Here is a 26,321-nt window from a genome sequence, read left to right as displayed (position 1 = left end):
GTGGGACAACATTCCACAGGCCACAATCAACAGCCTGATCAACTCTATGTGAAGGAGATGTGTCACACGGCCTGAGGCAAGGTATCTGTGACCAACAGATGCATATCTGTATTCCCAGTCATGTGAAATCCATAGATTAGGGCCCTTATGAATTCATTTCAATTGACTGATTTCCTGATATGAACTGTAACTCAGTAAAATCTTTTAAATGTTTGCATGTGGCGTTTATATTTTTGTTCAGTGTAGTTCTTGCATCACCAGATATTGTGGGCACAGAATTAAATGGAACACTATTACATTGTGTCTCTATGGCTGTGTGTAACCCACATTGTGGCCTCACATACCTAAGCTGTATCACTATCCACTTTGGATTGAAGTAAATTACCATATCAAATTAAATATCAAGACATAACACTAATCTAAATGTGAAAGAACAATCGGAACAGATGCTTTCAGAAAGACATGGAAAAACCACGTCATTTTTGGAGCAAATCAAATAGCCTCCCCTCAAACCCTTTTGGCTGCCATTTTGAATTTATGTGAATTTTCATTAGGCTCCTTGCATAATTGGCTACAGCCCTGGTGTGTTGGAGGGGATATGATGGATTTGATTGTCTTTCAGCCTTTCAGAGTGGATTAGCCTTCGCTATCATCTGCCACAGAGAGAGACAGGAGACTGAGTCAGTACTGGTCTGAGTTTGGTTCATCTGCCATAGAGAGAGACAGGAGACTGAGTCAGTACAGGTCTGAGTTTGGTTCATCTGCCATAGAGAGAGACAGGAGACTGAGTCAGTACAGGTCTGAGTTTGGTTCATCTGCCACACAGAGAGACAGGAGACTGAGTCAGTACTGGTCTGAGTTTGGTTCATCTGCCATAGAGAGAGACAGGAGACTGAGTCAGTACAGGTCTGAGTTTGGTTCATCTGCCATAGAGAGAGACAGGAGACTGAGTCAGTACAGGTCTGAGTTTGGTTCATCTGCCATAGAGAGAGACAGGAGAGTGAGCCAGTACAGGTCTGAGTTTGGTTCAACAGCAATACAGAGACAGAAGACTGAGTCAGTACAGGTCTGGTTTGGTTTATCTGCTATAGAGAAAGACAGGAGACTGAGTCAGTACAGGTCTGAGTTTGGTTCAACAGCAACATAAAGACAGGAGACTGAGTCAGTACAGGACTGAGTTTAGTTCAACAGCCACACAGAGAGACAGGAGACTGAGTCAGTACAGGACTGAGTTTGGTTCATGTGCCATAGAGAGAGACAGGAGACTGAGTCAGTACAGGACTGAGTTTGGTTCATGTGCCATAGAGAGAGACAGGAGACTGAGTCAGTACAGGACTGAGTTTGGTTCATGTGCCATAGAGAGAGACAGGAGACTGAGTCAGAACAGGTCTGAGTTTGGTTCAACAGCCACACAGAGAGACAGGAGACTGAGTCAGTACAGGACTGAGTTTGGTTCATGTGCCATAGAGAGAGACAGGAGACTGAGTCAGTACAGGACTGAGTTTGGTTCATGTGCCATAGAGAGAGACAGGAGACTGAGTCAGTACAGGTCTGAGTTTGGTTCAACAGCCACACAGAGACAGGAGACTGAGTCAGTACAGGACTGAGTTTGGTTCAACAGCCACACAGAGAGACAGGAGACTGAGTCAGTACAGGACTGAGTTTGGTTCATGTGCCACAGAGAGAGACAGGAGACTGAGTCAGTACAGGTCTGAGTTTGGTTCAACAGCCACAGAGAGAGACAGGAGACTGAGTCAGTACAGGTCTGAGTTTGGTTCAACAGCCACAGAGAGAGACAGGAGACTGAGTCAGTACAGGACTGAGTTTGGTTCATGTCCCATAGAGAGAGACAGGAGACTGAGTCAGTACAGGACTGAGTTTGGTTCAACAGCCACACAGGGAGACAGGAGACAGTCAGTACAGGACTGAGTTTGGTTCAACAGCCACAGAGAGAGACAGGAGACTGAGTCAGTACAGGTCTGAGTTTGGTTCAACAGCCACAGAGAGAGACAGGAGACTGAGTCAGTACAGGTCTGAGTTTGGTTCAACAGCCACAGAGAGAGACAGGAGACTGAGTCAGTACAGGACTGAGTTTGGTTCATGTCCCATAGAGAGAAAAGAGAGACAGGAGACTGAGTCAGTACTGGTCTGGTTTGGTTCATCTGCCATAGAGAGAGACAGGAGACAGTCAGTACAGGACTGAGTTTGGTTCAACAGCCACAGAGAGAGACAGGAGACTGAGTCAGTACAGGTCTGAGTTTGGTTCAACAGCCACAGAGAGAGACAGGAGACTGAGTCAGTACAGGTCTGAGTTTGGTTCAACAGCCACAGAGAGAGACAGGAGACTGAGTCAGTACAGGACTGAGTTTGGTTCATGTCCCATAGAGAGAGACAGGAGACTGAGTCAGTACAGGACTGAGTTTGGTTCAACAGCCACAGAGAGAGACAGGAGACTGAGTCAGTACAGGACTGAGTTTGGTTCATGTGCCATAGAGAGAGACAGGAGACTGAGTCAGTACAGGTCTGAGTTTGGTTCAACAGCCACAGAGAGAGACAGGAGACTGAGTCAGTACAGGTCTGAGTTTGGTTCAACAGCCATAGAGAGAGACAGGAGACTGAGTCAGTACAGGACTGAGTTTGGTTCATGTGACATAGAGAGAGACAGGAGACTGAGTCAGTACAGGTCTGAGTTTGGTTCAACAGCCACAGAGAGAGACAGGAGACTGAGTCAGTACAGGTCTGAGTTTGGATCATCTGTAACAGAGAGAGACAGGAGACTGAGTCAGTACAGGACTGAATTTGGTTCAACGCCACAGAGACAGGAGACTGAGTCAGTACAGGTCTGAGTTTGGATCATCTGTAACAGAGAGAGAAGCCAGTCAGTCAGTACTGGTCTGAGTTTCACTTGGCCATAGAGGAAGTTCTGATCCATTGTGGAATATGAAAAATATTGTACTCTGCTTGTAAAAGTCAAGAATATAAAAGAAAAAACCTGTGCAACTGTACACCTTTTAATAATTAAACAAATAATAATCTAGTTAGATGTGATTATTTTAAGAAGAGTCACTGTATATACAAAGACCAGTAAACTAGAACTAACAGACTGTAAGTAGTACAGAAGAACTACACAACTACATTAGACATTAATATATTACTACTGTATTACAATATTGAACATTAGTGCTCTATTGACTCTATGTTTATAGGATACAAGGCTGCTCGGCCTGTATTAAGGGCTTGTGGTCACATGACATGCAGGTGAGCTTGGCGTCGGCGATGACGAACACCAGGTTGGTCTTCCACAGCTTCTCAGCATGGAACATCCTGGATCGAGACAGAAACAAGACACAGAGGAGATGCCATGAGACATGGCATTGGGAAAGACAGGGAACTACAATACTAGGGTTTAAAAATTCCTGAAACTTTCCCTAATGTTCACATGTTTTCCAGAAATCCCGGTTGGAAGATTCCCGGAATCTAATTATATTTCAAGTGAATCACCCGTATGTTCCAATGAAAACATAATTGTCTGGATTGGGTTGAGTTGAGTCGACCTACCAAACATAAGCTGCATCCAACCTTGAAGGGTCGGTGTGAGGGCAACACTGTCTGCTTATATATGGTCCAAGCTCTCGTCCTAAATTACACCGGCCTCAGACCATAGCAGACCATAGCGGAAACACAGGCCGGCAGTTTTGAGTTTAGACAAAAACGGACCTTCTTTATGGTGGTTGTTAACTGGCGACGTATACGAAGCTAATGCACAGCAACACAGTGCGGCAGGCACCCCATTAGACAGCACGAGGGAGCCTTAAAACAGCAAACGCACCGCCAAGATTGTGGTCTGCCTTGCAGCATACTGACTCTACCTCACCTTTAAGGCATGTGGAGTTTACTACCTCCTCGGCCCAGGGAACTCCACTTTGTCATTAGAGTGACAGATTTATTTGGTTGAGTGCAATTGCACTGGCAGCACTAGCAGACCACTAGCAGACCACTAGCAGACCACTAGCAGACCACTAGCAGCACTAGCAGACCACTGGCAGCACTAGCAGACCACTAGCAGCACTAGCAGACCACTAGCAGACCACTAGCAGACCACGAGCAGACCACGAGCAGACCACTAGCAGACCACTAGCAGACCACTAGCAGACCACTAGCAGCACTAGCAGACCACTAGCAGCACTAGCAGACCACTAGCAGCACTAGCAGACCACTAGCAGACCACTAGCAGACCACTAGCAGACCACTGGCAGCACTAGCAGACCACTAGCAGCACTAGCAGCACGAGCAGACCACTAGCAGACCACTAGCAGACCACTAGCAGACCACTAGCAGACCACTAGCAGACCACTGGCAGCACTAGCAGACCACTAGCAGCACTAGCAGACCACTAGTAGACCACTAGCAGACCACTAGCAGACCACTAGCAGCACTAGCAGACCACTAGCAGACCACTAGCAGACCACAAGCAGAGCACACCAAGACTATATAACAAAAGTACTTTAGAATTAAATCGCACATAACCTGTGTGAAGAAGTTGTTTGTAGTCTCAGTGATTTAGCTATGTGGTGGGGTGGAGGGAATGAAGGTGCTTGTATTCAATTGAGGGGCTCTGATTCCCAAGATTCTTTGCGTTCAACATTGAACCCACTGTACCTTCCAGCCTGGCCAAAAGTAGTGTACAGTAGTGTACATTGCCATTTCAGATGTATACACAGTCATTAAAACCAATTGTATGGCAGCACCATCTTTAGATAGGATCCTATGCCCTATTATTGGAACTAAACTGTCAGAGGTAATATGGGTCAAGCACATTCCACTGTCTTGAATCTGCACAGCTGGTTTAGAGCAGGCCTGATAGCAATCAGCCAGTGCCTTTTCCCCACTGAGCCACATAAAATAATGTCTTCTATTGAGGTAGAGTTGTACTTGGCTCTTGGTGGGTTCATATATAATAAGTGTGACGAGCAATGATCCCTCTAATTTCTTTCGGCACTGAGCAAATTTCAGGTCTGCTGAGCGCAAACATTCTGTGCAATATCTGGTGTGTGTTTATTGTGAACACTGAGACTGAACTCGCTTTAAGTTACAGTTTCAACAGTGGCCAAGTAGGCTACTGTGGCTATTTGATCATAATGTAGGCCTATCAGAGTGGTCTACCATCAAAAACAATGGAGAATGCATCCCATAACATTTTAACATGGAAATAGCTGTTCTATCATTCAGCCTACAGTAGCAGCCTGGTGTTCAATGTAGGTCTACATTCCATGAGACTTTTGGAAAAAAACACGCAGGACTTGACATTACCCTGTTTATCCACTTCCCCTTCATACAAGGTGACTGAAAATGTATTGTTTGATGCAAGAAACCACTTAACAAAATAAAATGCTTTTTTATTCCCATACCATTATTACAGAGAATCAGACAAATGATGCTTTGATCTCAAAACAAGCGTATCTCCTCCCAACCTCTCATGCTGTAAACACAGTCCAGTTGAAAGTGAACGGCACAGATCCATATATGGCAAAGGTCTATTTGCATATGTCTGATTCTACTGCAGTTCTGATTGGTTATGCCGCACCGTAGAATAGAGTGCGGACCTGAGTCGTGCCTGTCAATGCAATAGAATCGTACTCCAACGCGCTCTTCCTACAAGAAAATATCTTGCATAATTTGTTTTGTTTCGGTATGTTGCATTGAAAGTGGGTAATATTGATTTGATCACAATTCCCACATTAAAGGGACATTTTGATAGTATTAACTAAAGGAGAGAACTAGAATGTTGAGTGAAGTTCCATCTCGTGTGTGGCAGTCCCAGAGGATTGTTGATGAGGTTTTACCAAGGTTATGTTCAGTTGGGTACGCAATACCAAAACGTTTTGCAATGGAAAATGGAATTCTATGTTGTTATTGGACAAGTTTAGGTAGTGCCTAACCATTTAAAAAAAATCTCCCTACTGTAAAGGACCCTGGAGTGTGTAAAATAGGTTGCAGTGAATGACAGCTCTCACCTGGAGCAGTTTTCACAGTCTAGTGTTCCTCTGAAGGACTTTTCCTCGTTGTCATAGAAGTATTGAGTCTGCTCCGTGATACAGCTCTCCTTGGACATGTCAGGTATTTCGTCATCAGTGTCTGCTGTGGAACACACAGCACGCACACACAAATGCAGCACACACACACGCGCACAACACACACAAAACAAACAGATTGTCAAGGATCCAGCAAGGTAGGGGTTATGTCCATAGAACACACCGTGTACATTCTCAAGTTCTGAGAAGACAAATTACTGTTCAGTTGCTCTGGTAGCCAAAACATACAGAAATCCATCTACATTTGAACAATGTTATTTCTCAATTAGTATTCCTGGCATAGCTCATCATTGCTTGATGAATAACTTGCTATGCTCTGAGAATACCGGCATTGCTTTCATAACGACAGCGCCAATACTTTTATTATGGGCCCATCATGCTAAATAGAAAAGGGCATTTTATTAACACGTGATTTTTTATGAGATCATACTTAACAACCTAATTTTAAAAAATGTTTTAGAAGAGTTGGAAATCTCACCTGCGTGCAGGAAATTAGGGAATGCTATGCTAACCAATAATTGCTGTAGTATCGACCTGTAGGGAATCAAAGTGGAAATTAGGGAATGCTATGCTAACCAATAATTGCTGTAGTATCGACCTGTAGGGAATCAAAGTACACAAATGAATACCTCTTGACAGAACATCCAACAAATCTTCTGTCTGTGACAGGAAAAATACTCACATATTGTATCATCACAACCCACATTTCTTACAGATTTTCATTTAGATGGTGAGTTTATTGGCTTTTAGCGAAAGAACCGCAAATGTCATAATCAAAAGGCCTTTGTGTGGAAAAATATGACAATGTGTTAGCCTCCCTGTAAACAAATCTAATTTTATTGGACATATTGTAAGACACACAGTGAATGAAATCAGGACAGAAGGCGAGCTAGTGTAAACAAAGTGCTCTGGGACCTGTAGAATGCTTACACAGATGGCCCACAGACTGCCTCTGTATTTTTACATCTGCACTGGGAACAGTGTTAAAGAACCAAGAGTTGGGTCTCACCAGGCTGCTGCTGATGCTAACCATCCAACGTTCAAAATGTCTGCTATGGTGGGCTGCAAGGAACAAAAAGGTTTGGGTATTACAAAACACATTACAAAACATATTTTCACATGGTGAAGCCCAAGCGTAACTTCAGGTAATCAAAATAACTCCCAATAACTAAACATTCCATGTAAAACAGCACATTTTAAACTTGGGCTTATACCTTTTCTAAACATCCTGATTGTGCCGGCAAAGCGAGTCTCGAGCCGAGGCATTTGCCAAGTGTGCGGACACCGACTCAGACAAGCCAGACAAGATTTTGGAAGGGAATTAGCACAGAGCCCACCACAACAGATGCTAGTGTGAATCTACAAAGTGAAAAGGAACAACAAGTAGGTTCCGGTTTGACTGAAAGAACAGCCATGTTGTTTTGATTATGATTAGCATGCAATGCTCTGGTCTAGTGACTCAGGCCTGTGTCCTTTCTTTCCAGGTTGATAGAGTTTGATCATCAAGGGGAGCTAACGAACCATGTTAAAAGTCATATCAAATTCCAATCAAAAGCTATTATCTACATCTTTGATCTACTTGTGTAGTCAAAATCTATTTGTCAGTAACAATGAAAATGTAGATCAAAGTGTACAAAGAATCTGTATGTTAATTAACAAACGTATGATAAAAATCTAGACCCAACATTGACCTAAATAATTCTGTAAATGACTTTAAATTAAAGTGATCACTCCAAAAGTGTGTCAGAAGACTACAGACCACAAACGTTGTTGGTTGTGTAGATCCAGCTTTAGATGTGCTATCTTCATTTTATCAATATTTTGTTGCAGAGAATTTTCCATTGCAAATTAGGTAGGTTTAAAAAGGCCTCTAAAGTTTGTAATTTCTCCTTCAAAATGTCAGACTTGATATGTCCTAACAAAAAATGCATCAAACACTACAAAAATGTGCATGAACTTTAATCCACATTTCCTGTTGCTGCAGGATTAACAAATAAACTCTCCTTCCAGACTCACATTAAGCATCTCCAATCCAAAATTAAATCTAAAATCGTCTTCCTATTTCGCAACAAAGCATCCTTAACTCATGCTGCCAAACATACCCTCGTAAAACTGACCTTCCTACTGATCCTCGACTTCGGCGATGTCATTTACAAAATAGACTCCAACACTCTACTCAACAAATTGGATGCAGTCTATCACAGTGCCATCCGTTTTGTCACCAAAGCCCCATATACTACCCACTACTGTGACCTGTTCACTCTCGTTGGCTGGCTCTTGCTTCATACTTGTCGCCAAACCCACTGGCTTCAGGTCATCTACAAGTCTCTGCTAGGTAAAGCCCCACCTTATCTCAGCTCCCTGGTCACCATAGCAGCACCCACCCGTAGCATTCGCTCAAGCAGGTGTATGTCACTGGTCACCCCCAAAGCCAATTCTTCCTTTGGCCTCCTTTCCTTCCAGTTGTCTGCTGCCAATGACTTGAACTAACTGCAAAAATCACTGAAGCTGGAGACTCATATCTCCCTCACTAGCTTAATAGCACCAGCTGTCAGAGCAGCTCACAGATCACTGCACCTGTACATAGCCCATGTGTAAATAGTCCATCCAACTACCTCATCCCCATACTGTATTTATTCATTTATCTTGCTCCTTTGCACCCTAGTATCTCTACTTGCACATTAATCTTCTGCACATCTACCATTCCCTTGTTTAATTGCTATATTGTAATTACTTCACCACCATGGCCTATGTATTGCCTTAACTCCCTTATCTTACCTCATTTGCACATACTGTATATAGACTTTGTATTATTGACTGTATGTTTGTTTATTCCATGTGTAACTCTGTGTTGTTGTATGTGTCGAACTGCTTAGCTTTATCTTGGCCAGGTCACAATTGTTCTCAACTAGCCTACCTGGTTAATTAAATAAAGGTGAAATAAAAGAGACTGTCCAAATATATATGTGTATATACCTTAAATTAGATTGCCTCAAACCAATGGGAAAGACACGCACAAATAGCCAGATCTACACAACAAATGGCTTTAAACATGGGCTTATCACCTTATCAAATAGCCAGATCTACACAACAAATGGCTTTAAACATGGACTGATCACCTTATCAAATAGCCAGATCTACACAACAAATGGCTTTAAACATGGACTTATCACCTTATCAAATAGCCAGATCTACACAACAAATGGCTTTAAACATGGACTTATCACCTTATCAAATAGCCAGATCTACACAACAAATGGCTTTAAACATGGACTTATCACCTTATCAAATAGCCAAATCTACACAACAAATGGCTTTAAACATGGACTTATCACCTTATCAAATAGCCAGATCTACACAACAAATGGCTTTAAACATGGACTTATCACCTTATCAAATAGCCAGATCTACACAACAAATGGCTTGAGACATGTCACCTTGATCTTAGACTACGTTTGACATCTAAAAACATCTGACAAGTTTTGATTTTAGAGTGAACCATCACTTTAAACTACAATTCTGTGGCTTGTTATTCAAAATGTTCAATACCCCTTTAAGATCCCATCTTACAACGGCTTCAAAATAGTCTTAGCGCCACCTAACACTCAGTCCACTCCAAGTGTTACCCAAAGACATTACTCTGACTAATCCATTATTTTCAGGAGGCCTTTGACTGCTCAAACGGCTCTTACTCGTTATCCCGCATTTCCCCTGGTGTCCGTCTGTATTTATGGTTATTTATGGTCCTCTGGTGACGGTGTGTGTGTATATGTGTATGTGTGTGTGTCTCTGGCTTATGTAACTCACCACGTAGACTGAGCGCAGGCCCGCCGCGGACCCCTTGCTCTCCCTCTTGGGGTCGCAGACCGACTGGTAGTCGTATGTCTTGTTGAGCGTGAACAGAGACATGTTGACCAGGTTGACCATGAGGATAGGGTCGATCATCCCGAAGAACTGGCCGATCTGTGGGGGCGGAGGGGGTGGGGGGGGTGCAAGCGCATTGCACATGTAAGATCTAATGGACGCAGAACAGACACTTATGCACATGAACACGAACACACACAGATTGACGCAGATACATTGGACGTACACACACACAACACACACACACATCTGCGACCACCTGTGAGTTCACAGTGCCCATATAAACATTTATAATAACATTTATGAAAATAAATACAAATAAAACAGATAGGTGCAGTGAAATGTGTTGTTCTAAAGGGTCAGCCATAGTAGTACGGCACCCCTGGAGAAATTAGGGTTAAGTGCCTTGCTCAAGGGCACATTGATAGGTTTTTCACCTTATTGGTTCAGGTATTTGAACCAGCCATCTTTCGTTTACTGGCCCAAAGCTCTAACCACTAGGCTACCTGCCACTCTTTATAATTGACGGATATACACTGAGTGTACAAAACATTAAGAGCAACTTCCTAATATTGAATTGCACCTCCTTTTGCCCTCAGAACAGCCTCAATTCGTCGGGGCATGGACTATAAGGTGCCGAATGCGTTCCACAGGGATGCTGGCCCACGTTGACGCCAATGCTTCCCACAGTTGTGTCAAGTGGGCTGGATGTCCTTTGTGTGTTGGACCATCGTTGATACACACGGGACACTCAAATCGGTGCGTCTGGCACCTACTACTATACCCCATTCAAAGGCACTTAAATATTTTGACTTGCCCATTCACCATCTGAATGGCACACATTTAACCTGTCTCCTCCCCTTCATCTACACTGATTGAAGTGGATTTAACAGGTGACATCAATAAGGGATCATAGCTTTCAACTGGATTGACCTGGTCAGTCTATGTCATGTTTTGTACACTCAGAGTATACTCAGGTGATTTGAGTACAAATCCTGTCCAGGACTGACCAGTCCAGAAATAACCCCCTCTGATAGGCTAGTATGGCTCACCATTTCAAAAAGGATTTCCTTCGCATTTTTTGTTGTTGATAGGATTAAAAACCCAAACGCTTTAATCTTGGTGAAGTCATCTCAGCTCTCATGAGCACTCGGACACACACACACATTTTTAAAACACACGCACACATGAATGTGCTCTCACACACACACACACACACTCCCGCACATGTACTCCCACGCACGCACACAATCACACACAATCAGTAAATCACCCCTGGCTCACCCAGCTAATATGTATTAGTGGGATTCAGTTGAATCAAATTAACACAGTATACCAGGAAGCCTAAATGAACATGGAGGAAGTGGTCATGGCACGTCTAGACACCCCTTCGGTGTGATAGCACCTTATGTGTGTGTGCGTGTGTATGTGCGTAAGTCAGAGCAAGCATACGTGATAGTGTGTGAGTTTGTGTGTGTGTGTGTGTGTGTCTGCTAGAACAAAAAAAATGCCCTCCTCTTCCGCTATGCAAGGTCGCGGTGAGCAACCCCAAAATCACACCACTCCCCTCATTTTGGACCCTGAAACTCCAAGATTCTGAGAAAGAGTTGGTTATGGCTCACCACGTCTGTCATAAGGAAATATAAATCAATGCTTCTATAAAAACCTGTCTCCCCTTTCCCTGTAGAAAAACACAAATAATGAATTAACAGTCACAGATCTGTGGGCTGGGACCCGCCAGGACCCCCTGGAGAGGGAGAGCCGTACCTCCTGTAGGAAACATGATTTAGGGTCGAGCGGCCTTCTCCAAACAAGGAACCCTAGTTTTTTAGTGCTCCTGCCAAACATCTAAAGGGGACTGATTTATCCAGCGCACACCCTGATTGGGGCCTGCAGCCTGAAAAACATTTATTCAAGTGGTAGGGTGAGGGGCCCACACTGGGTGTAGTGTGTGTGTGTGTGTGTGTGGGGGGGTATGGTGAAGTTAGGTTCAGATAGGGTTTGAGTGGGTTGAAGTGCACATGGGGTTAGGTTGTATAAGGTTGGAACATGTTGGGTAAACTTAGTCGGGATCAGGTTGATTTGAGTTGGGCCAGTGTTGACTATGGGTTGAGTACGGCTGAACAAGGTAATATCAATGGAATAAGAGTCGGATGAGAGTGACTCACCTGACCGATGTATTCATCCCGATTGGCCATGACTAGGAATCCCCCATCATCCAGGATGACACAGTCCACATGCTGGAATCATATAGAGATAATGGGATAAACCATCATCATATAAGGGGAGGTAGAATTGGATAATTCTCAATCACTATTTGCATGCTTAATAAAGTTATCTTAATTCAATAGTTGTATTTGTCTTAAAATTCTATCGCCAATCAAATAATCATATTTAATATAACTGTATAATCAATCAAATGATCTTACCTCATCATTCCTCTGACAACCACAGATCTCGTCCTTACACTGTAGAGAAAATAAACTGTTTTCATTTCAGACACAAAGAGTTAATTAAGAGTCATTATGAAATAATGTCAATCTACTTACGTTCATCTTCAGAGTAGCATTGATGAAGTTGGTCATCCAGGTATTGATGTCCAGTTTCACTCCCACAACTGCAATCAACCACACAACCACCACAACATTACAGTTCCATTATGATGTGAACTAAACAACATTACAGTTCCATTATGGTGTGAACTAAACAACCACCACAACATTACAGTTCCATTATGATGTGAACTAAACAACATTACAGTTCCATTATGGTGTGAACTAAACAACCACCACAACATTACAGTTCCATTATGGTGTGAACTAAACAACCACACATTACAGTTCCGTTATGGTGTGAACTAAACATCCACCACAACATTACAGTTCCATTATGGTGTGAACTAAACAACCACCACAACATTACAGTTCCATTTTGGTGTGAACTAAACATCCACCACAACATTACAGTTCCTAAACAACCACCACAACATTACAGTTCCATTATGGTGTAAACTAAACAACCACCACAACATTACAGTTCCATTATGGTGTGAACTAAACAACCACCACAACATTACAGTTCCATTATGGTGTGAACTAAACAACCACCACAACATTACAGTTCCATTATGGTGTGAACTAAACAACCACCACAACATTACAGTTCCATTATGGTGTGAACTAAACAACCACCACAACATTACAGTTCCTAAACAACCACCACAACATTACAGTTCCATTATGGTGTGAACTAAACAACCACCACAACATTACAGTTCCATTATGGTGTGAACTAAACAACCACCACAACATTACAGTTCCATTATGGTGTGAACTAAACAACCACCACAACATTACAGTTCCATTATGGTGTGAACTAAACAACCACCACAACATTACAGTTCCATTATGGTGTGAACTAAACAACCACCACAACATTACAGTTCCATTATGGTGTGAACTAAACATCCACCACAACATTACAGTTCCATTATGGTGTGAACTAAACAACCACCACAACATTACTGTTCCTAAACAACCACCACAACATTACTGTTCCTAAACAACCACCACAACATTACAGTTCCATTATGGTGTGAACTAAACAACCACCACAACATTACAGTTCCATTATGGTGTGAACTAAACAACCACCACAACATTACAGTTCCATTATGGTGTGAACTAAACAACCACCACAACATTACAGTTCCTAAACATCCACCACAACATTACAGTTCCATTATGGTGTGAACTAAACAACCACCACAACATTACAGTTCCATTATGGTGTGAACTAAACAACCACCACAACATTACAGTTCCTAAACAAACCACCACAACATTACAGTTCCATTATGGTGTGAACTAAACAACCACCACAACATTACAGTTCCATTATGGTGTGAACTAAACATCCACCACAACATTACAGTTCCATTATGGTGTGAACTAAACAACCACCACAACATTACAGTTCCTAAACAACCACCACAACATTACAGTTCCATTATGGTGTGAACTAAACAACCACCACAACATTACAGTTCCATTATGGTGTGAACTAAACAACCACCACAACATTACAGTTCCATTATGGTGTGAACTAAACATCCACCACAACATTACAGTTCCATTATGGTGTGAACTAAACATCCACCACAACATTACAGTTCCATTATGGTGTGAACTAAACAACCACCACAACATTACAGTTCCATTATGGTGTGAACTAAACAACCACCACAACATTACAGTTCCATTATGGTGTGAACTAAACAACCACCACAACATTACAGTTCCATTATGGTGTGAACTAAACAACCACCACAACATTACAGTTCCATTATGGTGTGAACTAAACAACCACCACAACATTACAGTTCCATTATGGTGTGAACTAAACAACCACCACAACATTACAGTTCCATTATGGTGTGAACTAAACATCCACCACAACATTACAGTTCCATTATGGTGTGAACTAAACAACCACCACAACATTACAGTTCCATTATGGTGTGAACTAAACATCCACCACAACATTACAGTTCCATTATGGTGTGAACTAAACATCCACCACAACATTACAGTTCCATTATGGTGTGAACTAAACAACCACCACAACATTACAGTTCCATTATGGTGTGAACTAAACAACATTACAGTTCCATTATGGTGTGAACTCAACATCCACCACAACCTTTTATGCTCTGGACAGAAACAAGTTACTGAAGGGGGACTACATGGACATTATTTTGATGTTTTCTGTTGCAAATGTTTTTTGTAAATTAAACATGACCCTGGTGTGTAGAGTCCTTACCTGCTGGTTTGAGTCTGACTCCATCAATGTCCAGGTTCACTGCTCTGCTCACCAGGACTGAGTCCTCAGTCACTGAGACAAGAGAGGGAACCAGAAATGGTCAGTTCAGACAGACGTACAGACAGACAGACGTACAGACAGACAGACGTACAGACAGACGTACAGACAGACAGACGTACAGACGTACGTACAGACAGACGTACAGACAGACGTACAGACAGACGTACGTACAGACAGACGTACGTACAGACAGACGTACAGACAGACGTACAGACACAGACGTACGTACAGACAGACGTACAGACAGACAGACGTACAGACAGACGTACGTACAGACAGACGTATAGACACAGACAGACGTACAGACAGACACACACAGACACACACACACACACACACACACACACACACACACACACACACACCCTTGACTTACTGTTGGTGTCCTCCTGGTAGGGTGTTGGTGTGAAGATGTAGATGTCATTGTCCAGACTTCTCTTATAGAAGCTTGACTCGTACGTCTCTGGGTCCTCTGTCCAGTCTAGTCCAGCACTGAAAAACACACACATACTCAGCTGCATCAACATGAATACTACAGATTTATCAAGTGAGCAAACATTCCTACAGAACATAATATACTGAATGTAAATTACTGATCAAGTTGAACTGCTCTACATGAAGCTTTATAGGTAGTTATCATCATTAGAACAATGGATAGAGAGAGAGAGAGCTGAAAGAGAGAGAGGGCCGAGAGATACAGAGCTGAGAGAGAGAGCAGAGAGAGAGACGAGAGAGATAGCTGAGAGAGTCAGAAAGAGAGAGAGAGAGAGAGAGAGAGAGAGAGAGAGAGAGAGAGAGAGGAAGAGAGCTGAGAGAGAGAGATGATAGAGAGGCGAGAGAGAGAGACGAGAGAGAGGAGAGAGAGAGCTGAGAGAGAGAAAAGGAGATAGAGAGATAAAACATCACATATCAACTTGAGGAATACCTCTTGGGATAAATGCGAGTGATTCCTCCATCAGTGGCCACAAACCTGGCCAGGACTCCATTTCTGAAAGGAATAGGAAAATTCAATGACAAAAGTATCCAGTCCTTCAGTGCATCATGTTACAACACAAAAATGTATGTTTAAATCATGCAAGCTGACAATGTGTATCTGTTTTTCCTTGCTTGTGTTCATAGCTAGGTGGAATAAACTTTCACAAACCACAACCTTTTAGTTAAATCTACTTGATTAAAACAAGAATGGTGCTTTTGTGTGTGGATTGTGTGCTTTCGTGCGCATAGTTTGGTTGACTCACGGCATCTGATCTCTCCACTGCTTAACGAGGTCTGATGTGATGCCAGCGTCCAGCAACAATCTGTTCACCAGATCCACGTTGCCTGAAAGACAAGGAACCAACATCACTTGGGCTTGATTCAATAATAACAGAAGGCTGAAACCCATTGACCTGCCTGCTGAGTGATCAGTATCTGATCTTTGTCGGTATAGAGGATTTTCCTTCTTTTTCAATTCAATTTAGCTTTATTCTTTGACCTTCAGACAGTGGCCATGAAACTGAGTCATCTTAATAAGAGCAGTGTGTTTGGTCTGCAGGTTGGAATGTATTGTCAGGAATCTCGACCTGAAGGCATCTCTGCAGAGTGGTCACTAGCTGTCACAGCCACAAAGTCAGCAAATCCTATTTAACCTAACCCTAACCACACTGCTAACCTTAATGCCTAATCCTAACCTTACATTTTAAAAAGCACACATTTGGACTTTGCAGCTAGCCCAGCTAGTGGATATTGCTCAGACACTGACCAAGAGGTCTACCGCGAGTCAGAGAGCCACTGACAAAAGCTGTGACTCAATCTATATAATAGGAGGAGGGGGATGGAGGGAAGAAAGAGGAAGGGGCAGAGAGATAGAGTAATGTGGGAGGAGTTGGAAGAGAGGGGGAGACCAAGAGAAAGAGAGAGAGCGAGGGAGGTCAAGATGAGAGAGAGGTAGAGAGAGTAATGTGTGTGAGAGAGAGAGAGAGAGAGAGAGAGAGAGAGAGAGAGAGAGAGAGAGAGAGAGAAAGAGAGAGAGGGGATAAAATAAAGAGATGATGGATCAGAAGATGGATAGAAAGAGTAGAATGGGAAAACACATTCCCATTTTGTTTTCCAAGTTGTGTGTGAGGTCATGCACTCCAATGCTGTCATCCAATTCTGTCATGATAGCAGAACAAGCACATTCTCTGAATCTTCTGTAACGTGAGCCTGTAACGTTAGCAACAATATTATTATGAAGTAAAGTCATTAACTAGTACTTAATAAAGAAGTGCACTTGGAGTGTGTTTGGGGGACTGTAACAAGTAATTTCAGAGACGTCTGACATGACCAATACAACACAAACGCACTCAACTGAACACAGACTACTACGCGATCAAAGGGGGACCGTTTTTTTCTGTCGCGAGCCGCACTTTGAACCTGTTGCCTTCGCTGCTCCAGTCCATTAACGTTGAGACTCGGTAACCCTCCATTTACAACACACCGCACACACATCAGAGAAAACAGCTGGTGTAACACTTTCCCCCCCCTCTGTTCCCTCCACCTGCCCCAGTGGTTTTCATTAGGGGCCTCTGATTGAAGGCAGGCCAGGAATTCTAATGTACTTCACCGCCACTGCAGTGGCTTAAACAAGTAAAGCATGTAATGTCCCACTCTCCACCCATCCAAACATCCCACAAGGTCTGTATACACAGCAGTCTATAGTCCTGCAGAGAACGCCCATCAATCTCCCAAGCAGAAATGGACAATTAAGGGAACTAATATCCTAATTACGGGAACTAATATCCCAATTGGGGGACTTGGTTAAAAAATGTTATTACAGGGTTATTTACAATTGATTGTTTCAAGTGACCTTTTCAAACCTAAAAATCTGACTAGACCACAAATCAAGCTTATAAACGTTACTTTTGAGAGACATCGCTGCATTTCTAGGACAAACTTGAATGAGAAAAAAGGACTGAGTATCTTTCCAATTGAGATGGCGGAGTACTACTTTTCAAACCAACACATCAGACCAATAAACATGAGCTTTGAGTGACATTGCTACATTTCTAGGAAACACTTGAGAGGGTAAAGGAAGGAATGGGGCAAGTAATTAAGTCTACTATTATATCAGAGAGTGATGTACTGCTAATGCATTGGTCAGATGTCGGAGACTCAGTCTCCATCAGTCTGAATGCTCTGGCACGCAGGCCTGATTTGGCCCTTTTTATTGCTCCGCTCGCACTCTCACCTCAACGGGGTTCTGGTCTTTCTCACAAACACACAGTAATTGGACCAGTAGGTGGGGTATGTGGGGGTATATCACTTGGTGGAGTGTGTGTGTGTTTGTGTTTGTGTGTTGCGGCAAAGGCGAGGCATCTAACACGTGTCTCCTGAGACATATGATGGTCAGGCTTTTAAAGTTAGGATCAAACAGGCCAACACAAGGATGGAGGGGTTCTACAGACGGAGAGGCCTGACTGTCTTTATTCTGTATACAGTAGACTGCATAGCACCTAGCAGTCACTCCAGACTTCCAGACCTATGGGTCACTATAGATACCCCAGGGAACAGGTTCAGTTGGCCCTCCTATGAAGACATCAATACTGTCCAAGACCCATGTTGTTCTAGTGCCCACTGAACAACGGTCTAACAACCAAAATGTTTCATGTGACTTGTTGAGCCTAAATGATCATTATTAAAGGATCATCATAAAATGTATTTCAGAATGCTTCATTACATGTAATGTATGTGTTAAAAAATAATGTCAAAATGTAACTGATGTCTCAATCTATTCACCACCAGTTCTGAGCAGCGAGTGTTAACCCACGGATGGTTGTTGGTTAGTGGCTGTAAGAGGGAACATAGGAAAGGTGTTTAATTGTCCCTGGTGTTAGTCACTCTTTGTTGGAAGGGAGAAACCCAGGGAAGGCGTCTGGTTGTCCCTGGTGTTAGTCACTCTTTGTTGGAAGGGAGAAACCCAGGGAAGGCGTCTGGTTGTCCCTGGTGTTAGTCACTCTTTGTTGGAAGGGAGAAACCCAGGGAAGGCGTCTGGTTGTCCCTGGTGTTAGTCACTCTTTGTTGGAAGGGAGAAACTCAGGGACGGTCAAATCAAATCAAATTTTATTTGTCACATACACATGGTTAGCAGATGTTAATGCGAGTGTAGCGAAATGCTTGTGCTTCTAGTTCCGACAATGCAGTGATAACCAACAAGTAATCTAACTAACAATTCCAAAACTACTGTCTTATACACAGTGTAAGGGGATAAAGAATATGTACATAAGGATATATGAATGAGTGTCTGTTTGTCCCTGGTATTAGCTACTCTTCTTTTGAAGGGAGAAACCCAGGGAAGGCGTCTGATTTTCCCTGGTATTAGCTACTCTTCTTTTGAAGGGAGAAACCCAGGGAAGGCGTCTGATTGTCCCTGGTATTAGCTACTCTTTGTTGGAAGGGAGAAACAAAGGGAAGGCGTCTGGTTGTCCCTGGTATTAGCTACTCTTTGTTGGAAGGGAGAAACCCAAGGAAGGTGTTTGGTTGTCCCTGGTCTTAGCTACTCTTTGTTGGAAGGGAGAAACCCAGGGAAGGCGTCTGATTGTCCCTGGTAAAGGGAGAAACCCAGGGAAGGCGTAAACCTCTTCTTTGGAAGGAAGAAACCCAGGGAAGGCGTGTTTCCCTGGTATTAGCTACTCTTTGTTGGAAGGGAGAAACAAAGGGAAGGCGTCTGGTTGTCCCTGGTATTAGCTACTCTTTGTTGGAAGGGAGAAACCCAAGGAAGGTGTTTGGTTGTCCCTGGTCTTAGCTACTCTTTGTTGGAAGGGAGAACCCCAAGGAAGATGTTTGGTTGTCCCTGGTCTTAGCTACTCACACAGTGGGTTGTTGGGAGTCTTCCTGTCGATGTACTCGTTGAAGTCCATCAGGAACTCTGTGTTGTTTTTAGACGGCTTCAGATCCTTACAGTACTCCCTATGGGAATGAAAAAAATAAAGGCAACACCAACATAAAGTGTCTTAATAGGGCGTTGGGCACCACAGGACAGAACAGCTTCAATGTACCTTGTCATCGATTCTACAAGTGTCTGGAACTCTATTGGAGGGATGCGACACTATTCTTGCACAAGAAATTCCATCATTTGGTGTTTTGTTGATGGTGGAAAAAGCTGTCTCAGGCACCGCTCTAGAATCTCCCATAAGTGTTCAATTTGGTTGAGATCTGGTGACCGGGACAGCAATGGAATATGGTTTTCATGCTCAACAAACAATTGAGTGACCACTCGTGCCCTGTGGATGGGGGCATTGTCATCCTATGGGGAGTAGCCATGGTAGCCAAAATAATGGCCTGCCCAGCATTTTTTATACATGACCCTAAGCATGATGGGATGTTAATTAACCCAGGAACCACACCTGTGTGGAAGAACTTGCTTTCAATATACTGTGTTATCCCTCATTTACTCAGGCGTTTCCTTTTTCTGATCAGTTACCTGTATATAAACCTTTCTCCAAATAACAGTCAATCTTCTTACCTTGGTGCAATGAGAGTGTATCCATACTCCTCAAACTTGTCTTCCTGCAGGCTTTCAGAGACTGTAGAAGAGCAGAAAGCTGTGAGTCCTACAAACATCTCTCTGTGCTATTCATATACGCAGACCTTGGAACCGGAAGAAGAGTATCACACCTAACTCATGTCAAGTTAACATGATGACCATTGATTGATACGGATGCTGATGAGAGTCATGGCTGATGGATCAAATGACTTCTGTCAGAGACTGTAGACTGTCAACTGACGGGCCATGGTGATTCAGACATCATGAAGACAATCCCCAGTCCTAGACGGTCCACAGTTAGTATAGACACATGACTCCATGTCTGATAGTGACATACAGCTTTGATGAATGTAAGTTAAGTGTTGTCTGTCAACTCCTCATTTTAAAGCATGGTGGGGGTATACATTCCTCTGTCCATCGTCACAGGGTGACCGTACCACCACGTCCACCCAAAGAGCTTGGCTCATAGAAGTTTGTATCTTAAAGGTGGTAAATACTATGGTAAAGACTAGGTTTGGCAGCATAGAAGACAATGCAGGAAATACGCTCTATGTAAAGGGTTTATACTTAGTTGATGGTGACTAGAACTAGGTCTAGAAAAATCTACGGACAGCAGTGTACAGCAGAGAAAAATAAAGTATGAGACAATCTCTAATGAACAGATGTAAATCAGGTTGTGTGGGCGACATGGAACCTTGGCGTGGGAATCACTTCCCTATGCATGCTGGGAAAAACGGCAGACAGGCACGACTCTTCGAACAGGAGGAGAGAGACAAGAGGAGAAAAAATACTTGCCCTCGTCCCCTGGAGTGGACAAAATCCCCGCAGAGAGAGTATGTGAAAGATAGATGCATCCCCATGGGTGAACGAGGGAAGGAAGGAGGGAAGGAAAGTAGAAAAAAACAGGGTAAAACCACAAGGGTCAAAGGTCAACAATATATTTTATTCACAGAGCGAGGCCTTGAATAAAAATATTGCACTCCCATCAAAAGGTTTCTTCTCAAAATGTAAATGTTGACAGATCAAGCTACAAGGAGCACGAAACGAGAGGCCTTCAATGTGGTTTAAAATGAGCATTCTAGCGATAACATTGCATTGCTTTCAATGTATTGATTTCAATGACCATTATCATCATATTTTCTGTCATGTAATACAGTGGTAATGATGAATCCATGGGGTTATTAGTGTTGAGTAATGTATTCATGTGACAGGAATAGAAGAGACATTCATCATGGAACATAATCCTGTTGTATTGCTTGGATATTACCTTGATGTTGTTTAAAATATGGTGCTTATTATTATTATATTGTGGTGCCGTACTCGCCATGACCTCATGGGCTAGACTTCAGACAAGTACGTGAGGTCTTTGGTAGTATTGTTGGAAAATAATGATGTCCATGTGTAGATTCTTGGTACATCGTCAATACTTTAATTACATTAAGTTTAATTTAAAAGACGTTAATGACAGCCCAATGTCAAAGCCCAAACACACAGATATACAGATTCAATGAACCAGAGACATGTTTTAGGGAATCCACTGAAAGATGTGGATACCATGTTGAAAGCAAACGTTCCATCACATACAATTTAGAATGTAAACATGCAACCTAGACTAATATTCAATTGTACAGTATTTGTACAATTAGGGGTGAAAGGTGAAAGGTTGGAGAGTTTAGTTACATGGCTGGGCAAGCCGATACCATTACAATACAGTCAAACCAGGAATTGAATTGAAATCCAATCAGAGTTATTATTGTCAATTAGGATTTTTCGATTCTTGAATAGGAATTTCAAATCACTTCCGGTTCTGGCTGAATTTAAATGGAGCCTACCCCAACCAAATGTGTTTTGGATAAAACAACAATGGCCACTCTCTCAATAAAAGTAGACTGTTAGTGTGTTATGTGACTCAGCGACCACATGAGACACACTCACACACAGGGGATACTGGTGCACACAAAAGGAGAGAGAGACAAAGAGAAAGACACAGAGAGAGAGAGAGAGAGAGAGAGAGAGAGAGAGAGAGAGAGAGAGAGAGAGAGAGAGAGAGAGAGAGAGAGAGAGAGAGAGAGAGAGAGAGAGAGAGAGAGAGAGAGAGAGAGAGAGAGAGAGTGTGTGGAGAGAGAGAGAGAGAGAGGTGATGCTCTGTGGGGATGAGGTGGTTTCTGTCTTTCATTAAGACTAATTTACGAGCCTGTAAACCTCTGAATGATTAAAAAAGAGAAACTAAAAAAGGGAGAAACTGTCCAGTCATGTTTTGGGCGAACACTCATCGCTTTCTCTTTTATGAGTTCACCTTAAAATAATGCAAACATCCTCCCCTCTGTCCTTCCTGCTCGCTAGACTCTGGAAGGTTAGTGCCAAAGCCACATCTGAGTGCCATTGGGGCAGGTGGGATAAACAACATGCATACAGAGGCTCGTGAAAATACACACTCATACACACACACACACTATGGGGCAGCAGCATCGCATGCAAGGCTCTCCTTGTGTGTGGTCAGACTAGGGACTGAATCAGTGTGATCAAACACTATCTAAATCAGTTATAAGACATCTATCTAAATGACTCAGATTCTTGTATGTCACGACATCATTACACTACTATGGACCTCTTTACACTACACTACTTTGACAACACATTCTAGGTCCAGGAGAGATACTGTAGTGTAAAGAGACAGATCTAGATTTTCTCTTTAGGAGATGTCTCCCATACTACCTCCAGAGGAAGTGAGGGAGACAGCTACACCACATTCCCCCCTCCCACACCACATGTCCCTGCAAGAATGACTTTCATTACCCTAATACCAGTAGATGGCATTTTGTTTGCCTATATACTACAGTATTTACAGTAGCTGCACTTACACAGGAAGCAGGAATGTGGTTTTGGCAACACCACATCAAGGTTAGTGTAAACAGAAAAGTTGCACATCTAGTGTTGAAGAGAGATAGTGTGCCTAGAGGAATGGTGTTGTATTGGTAAGGAGATGGAACACAATTATGTTAGTTGCAGGAACTTCTTCACTAAGATAAAACAGAGCATTATGGGTACTGTAGTTCATCATGCTACAGGTGTGAGCGCAGGAGGACAGGGAAGGTGTGAGGTAAGATACAGGAGGAGAATACTTGCCCAATTCCACTGAGGGAGTTCCAACACACGGAGAAGACAGGGGTGAGAAGGTCAGCAGGTGAGGACAGGAAGGAGGGAAGGGGGAGCGGGAAAGAGAAGGGGACAGGAACGAAGCAAACAGGGGTACACAATATTTTATTCCTCTGAGTGTTGAATAAGAACATTGCAGCTTGAACAGGATGTATGAGAAATGGGTTTCCCATTTTACTGCAGAAAACAGATGATCAACTCAGGGACCGTCCCCATCAGCTAAGGGACTGACTGGTAGGAAAGTAAGACAGATTGTGTGTGTGTGTGTGTGTGTGTGTGTGTGTGTGTGTGTGTGTGTGTGTGTGTGTGTGTGTGTGTGTGTGTGTGTGCTTGGGGGACCGAACAGACCCACAGGAGATACCCAGACAAACTGAACTTCCCACGAAGACCTGTGTGTATATGTGCATGTATGTGTGTGTATGTGTATCCCAGTGGTAAGGGACAGTAGAGTGTGGAGAGGGGAATAAAACAGACCCACAGGAGATAACCAGACTACAAAGACAGAAACACAGACCTTCCTATGGAAGACCCATCATCCTAACCCAATGACTGACTAACAACACACAATGATTTGACTAATGGGAATCTCGCAGCTTGAAGGGGACATGAGAGGGGAGTTTGAACACATGTGGAAATAAGTGTAGTGTGTGAGAGAGAGCGAATGAGAGAGGGAGTGTGTTTGTGTGTGCTCACAGACAAGCTGAAACGTGAGGCTTCCCTTAACCCCTATGTGGTACACATTTAAATGTCATTGCCATCTTACAAATGTGTTTTGCCATTCTGTCTATATGCAAAGGAAATGTTTACTGCGTATAAGGTCATGCCTTGATATAGGTCAGGAGAATGCTACTTACATTTGGCCTGGGTGATGGTGTCTCCGATAGTAGTGTGAATGTAATGCAGGCTGTACACTGGAAGGACCAAGGCTAGACTGGGAGCACACACACACACACACACACACACACACACACACACACACACACACACACACACACACACACACACACACACACACACACACACACACACACACACACACACACACACACACACACACACACACACACACACACACACACACACACACACACACACACACACACACACACACACACACACACGAATAGGTGCACACGCACAGAGATGAATACACACTTACATGCCACACACACATACCACATTTTCACATTTTGCACAGTTCTAACAAATAACAAATTTGCAAGAATCACAGATCATCTCCACATAAACTTAAAAGTTGATCCACACATCAAAACAAAAATGTCTTAAAAACGTGTCACCTCTGAAGCTAAAACTTTCACACAGACATATTCTGCTGAGCTTTGTAACTTATTTTTATAAGTACATTTATCATATGTACAGTTCATTCCTCGCAACTTTGTAAAAGTCATCATTCCCCATTCAAATACAATATTTCTTATTTTGCTCCAGATATCTGCATGCTCCAGTTTAGTGCATACATTTAGGACAGTCTCAAAAGGGTTTGGACTAGGTGGTACACACACATTTAGGACAGTCTCAAAAGGGTTTGGACTAGGTGGTACACACACATTTAGGACAGTCTCAAAAGGGTTTGGACTAGGTGGTACACACACATTTAGGACAGTCTCAAAAGGGTTTGGACTAGGTGGTACACACACATTTAGGACAGTCTCAAAAGGGTTTGGACTAGGTGGTACACACACATTTAGGACAGTCTCAAAAGGGTTTGGACTAGGTGGTACACACACATTTAGGACAGTCTCAAAAGGGTTTGGACTAGGTGGTACACACACATTTAGGACTGTCTCAAGAGGGTTTGACTAGGTGGTACACACACATTTAGGACTGTCTCAAGAGGGTTTGACTAGGTGGTACATGCACATTTAGGACTGTCTCAAGAGGGTTTGACTAGGTGGTACATACACATTTAGGACTGTCTCAAGAGGGTTTGACTAGGTGGTACATACACATTTAGGACTGTCTCAAGAGGGTTTGACTAGGTGGTACATACACATTTAGGACTGTCTCAAGAGGGTTTGACTAGGTGGTACATACACATTTAGGACTGTCTCAAGAGGGTTTGACTAGGTGGTACATACACATTTAGGACTGTCTCAAGAGGGTTTGACTAGGTGGTACATACACATTTAGGATTGTCTCAAGAGGGTTTGACTAGGTGGTACACAGCTACAACTAGAAGTTACTTGGTTTGTAGCAGGTTAGGAGAACTTACGCAGGAGGTTAGGATAATTCACTTAACAAGTTAGGATAATTGGGGTAAGGTTAGGATTAGTTAAAACGCTCTCCTAACTTGCTACGAAATGTCAATTCCGGGCATATCCGTACTCCGTCTAGCAACAACCATAGAGATAGATAGAGGACTCATCTTTGTATCTGTGCCATTATTGCGTCTGTTACAGCATGGGCAGCGTCATTGAGGCAATCTCCATTTTGAAGTAGTGCATTTTCTTCTTCACAATTGGCTGATTCCTCCTGATGACCCGGTTGGACATGACTCAAACAGGGTCACCAGGATGGATCAGCCAATGAATTTGGATGTCCACCCAGTTGACTACATTAAAATCTGAGATTTGCACAACTAACCCAAGATAGACCACAGACTGTCATTTCCAATGGGAGCAAATTCATTACAGTGGGAAGAACAAGCAAGGAGGTGGACAGAGACAAGCACGAGTTAGTGAGGTCCTATTGGCGTGTTCTAGCATGTATTTGCATATTTCCCTTAGGGAGCGCATACTCTGAAGTGTACATGTGCAATAGCTCAATTCGCCTTTACACCCCTTCTAAACAACAAAACATGTTGA

The 26,321-nt window shown here is 43.0% G+C and overlaps 1 protein-coding gene and 2 long non-coding RNA genes across 7 annotated transcripts in view; 2 read left to right on the top strand and 1 right to left on the bottom strand.

Moving 5' to 3' along the window:
• The window catches only part of LOC118378143 (voltage-dependent calcium channel subunit alpha-2/delta-1-like), a 32,106-nt gene extending 9,729 nt beyond the window's left edge, over positions 1-22,377 (bottom strand). The window contains exons 1-14 of the mRNA XM_052500226.1: positions 20,320-22,377; positions 19,666-19,763; positions 16,076-16,157; positions 15,763-15,825; positions 15,214-15,329; positions 14,778-14,849; positions 12,506-12,573; positions 12,386-12,424; positions 12,125-12,196; positions 9,900-10,055; positions 7,102-7,154; positions 6,571-6,626; positions 6,015-6,138; positions 3,212-3,324 (exon numbers count right to left, since the gene is read on the bottom strand). Coding sequence (XP_052356186.1) covers positions 3,212-3,324; positions 6,015-6,138; positions 6,571-6,626; positions 7,102-7,154; positions 9,900-10,055; positions 12,125-12,196; positions 12,386-12,424; positions 12,506-12,573; positions 14,778-14,849; positions 15,214-15,329; positions 15,763-15,825; positions 16,076-16,157; positions 19,666-19,763; positions 20,320-20,417 — 1,210 coding nt within the window. The 5' untranslated portion in view covers positions 20,418-22,377. The remainder of the gene's footprint in view (positions 1-3,211; positions 3,325-6,014; positions 6,139-6,570; positions 6,627-7,101; positions 7,155-9,899; positions 10,056-12,124; positions 12,197-12,385; positions 12,425-12,505; positions 12,574-14,777; positions 14,850-15,213; positions 15,330-15,762; positions 15,826-16,075; positions 16,158-19,665; positions 19,764-20,319) is intronic.
• On the top strand, positions 337-3,054 carry LOC127916919 (uncharacterized). 2 transcript variants are annotated; one of them, XR_008096556.1, is made up of 3 exons: positions 337-1,549; positions 1,978-2,031; positions 2,468-3,054. It is a non-coding gene; the product is annotated as an uncharacterized LOC127916919 (long non-coding RNA). The 2 variants fall into 2 exon arrangements; XR_008096557.1 differs by lacking the exon at positions 1,978-2,031 and adding an exon at positions 1,710-1,763.
• Positions 22,378-25,177: 2,800 nt separating the features above from the next.
• LOC127916921 (uncharacterized) lies at positions 25,178-25,779 on the top strand. 4 transcript variants are annotated; one of them, XR_008096562.1, is made up of 3 exons: positions 25,178-25,320; positions 25,541-25,628; positions 25,673-25,779. It is a non-coding gene; the product is annotated as an uncharacterized LOC127916921 (long non-coding RNA). The 4 variants fall into 4 exon arrangements; XR_008096561.1 differs by having other exon boundaries at positions 25,497-25,584; XR_008096560.1 differs by lacking the exon at positions 25,541-25,628 and adding an exon at positions 25,453-25,540.
• Positions 25,780-26,321: the final 542 nt, after the last annotated feature.

The sequence above is a fragment of the Oncorhynchus keta genome, unplaced genomic scaffold, assembly GCF_023373465.1.
Source record: "Oncorhynchus keta strain PuntledgeMale-10-30-2019 unplaced genomic scaffold, Oket_V2 Un_contig_1006_pilon_pilon, whole genome shotgun sequence".
Classification (NCBI taxonomy): Eukaryota; Metazoa; Chordata; class Actinopteri; order Salmoniformes; family Salmonidae; genus Oncorhynchus; species Oncorhynchus keta.
The sequence above is the reverse complement of the archived record's forward strand: the minus strand, read 5'-3'. Positions and strand labels throughout refer to the sequence as shown.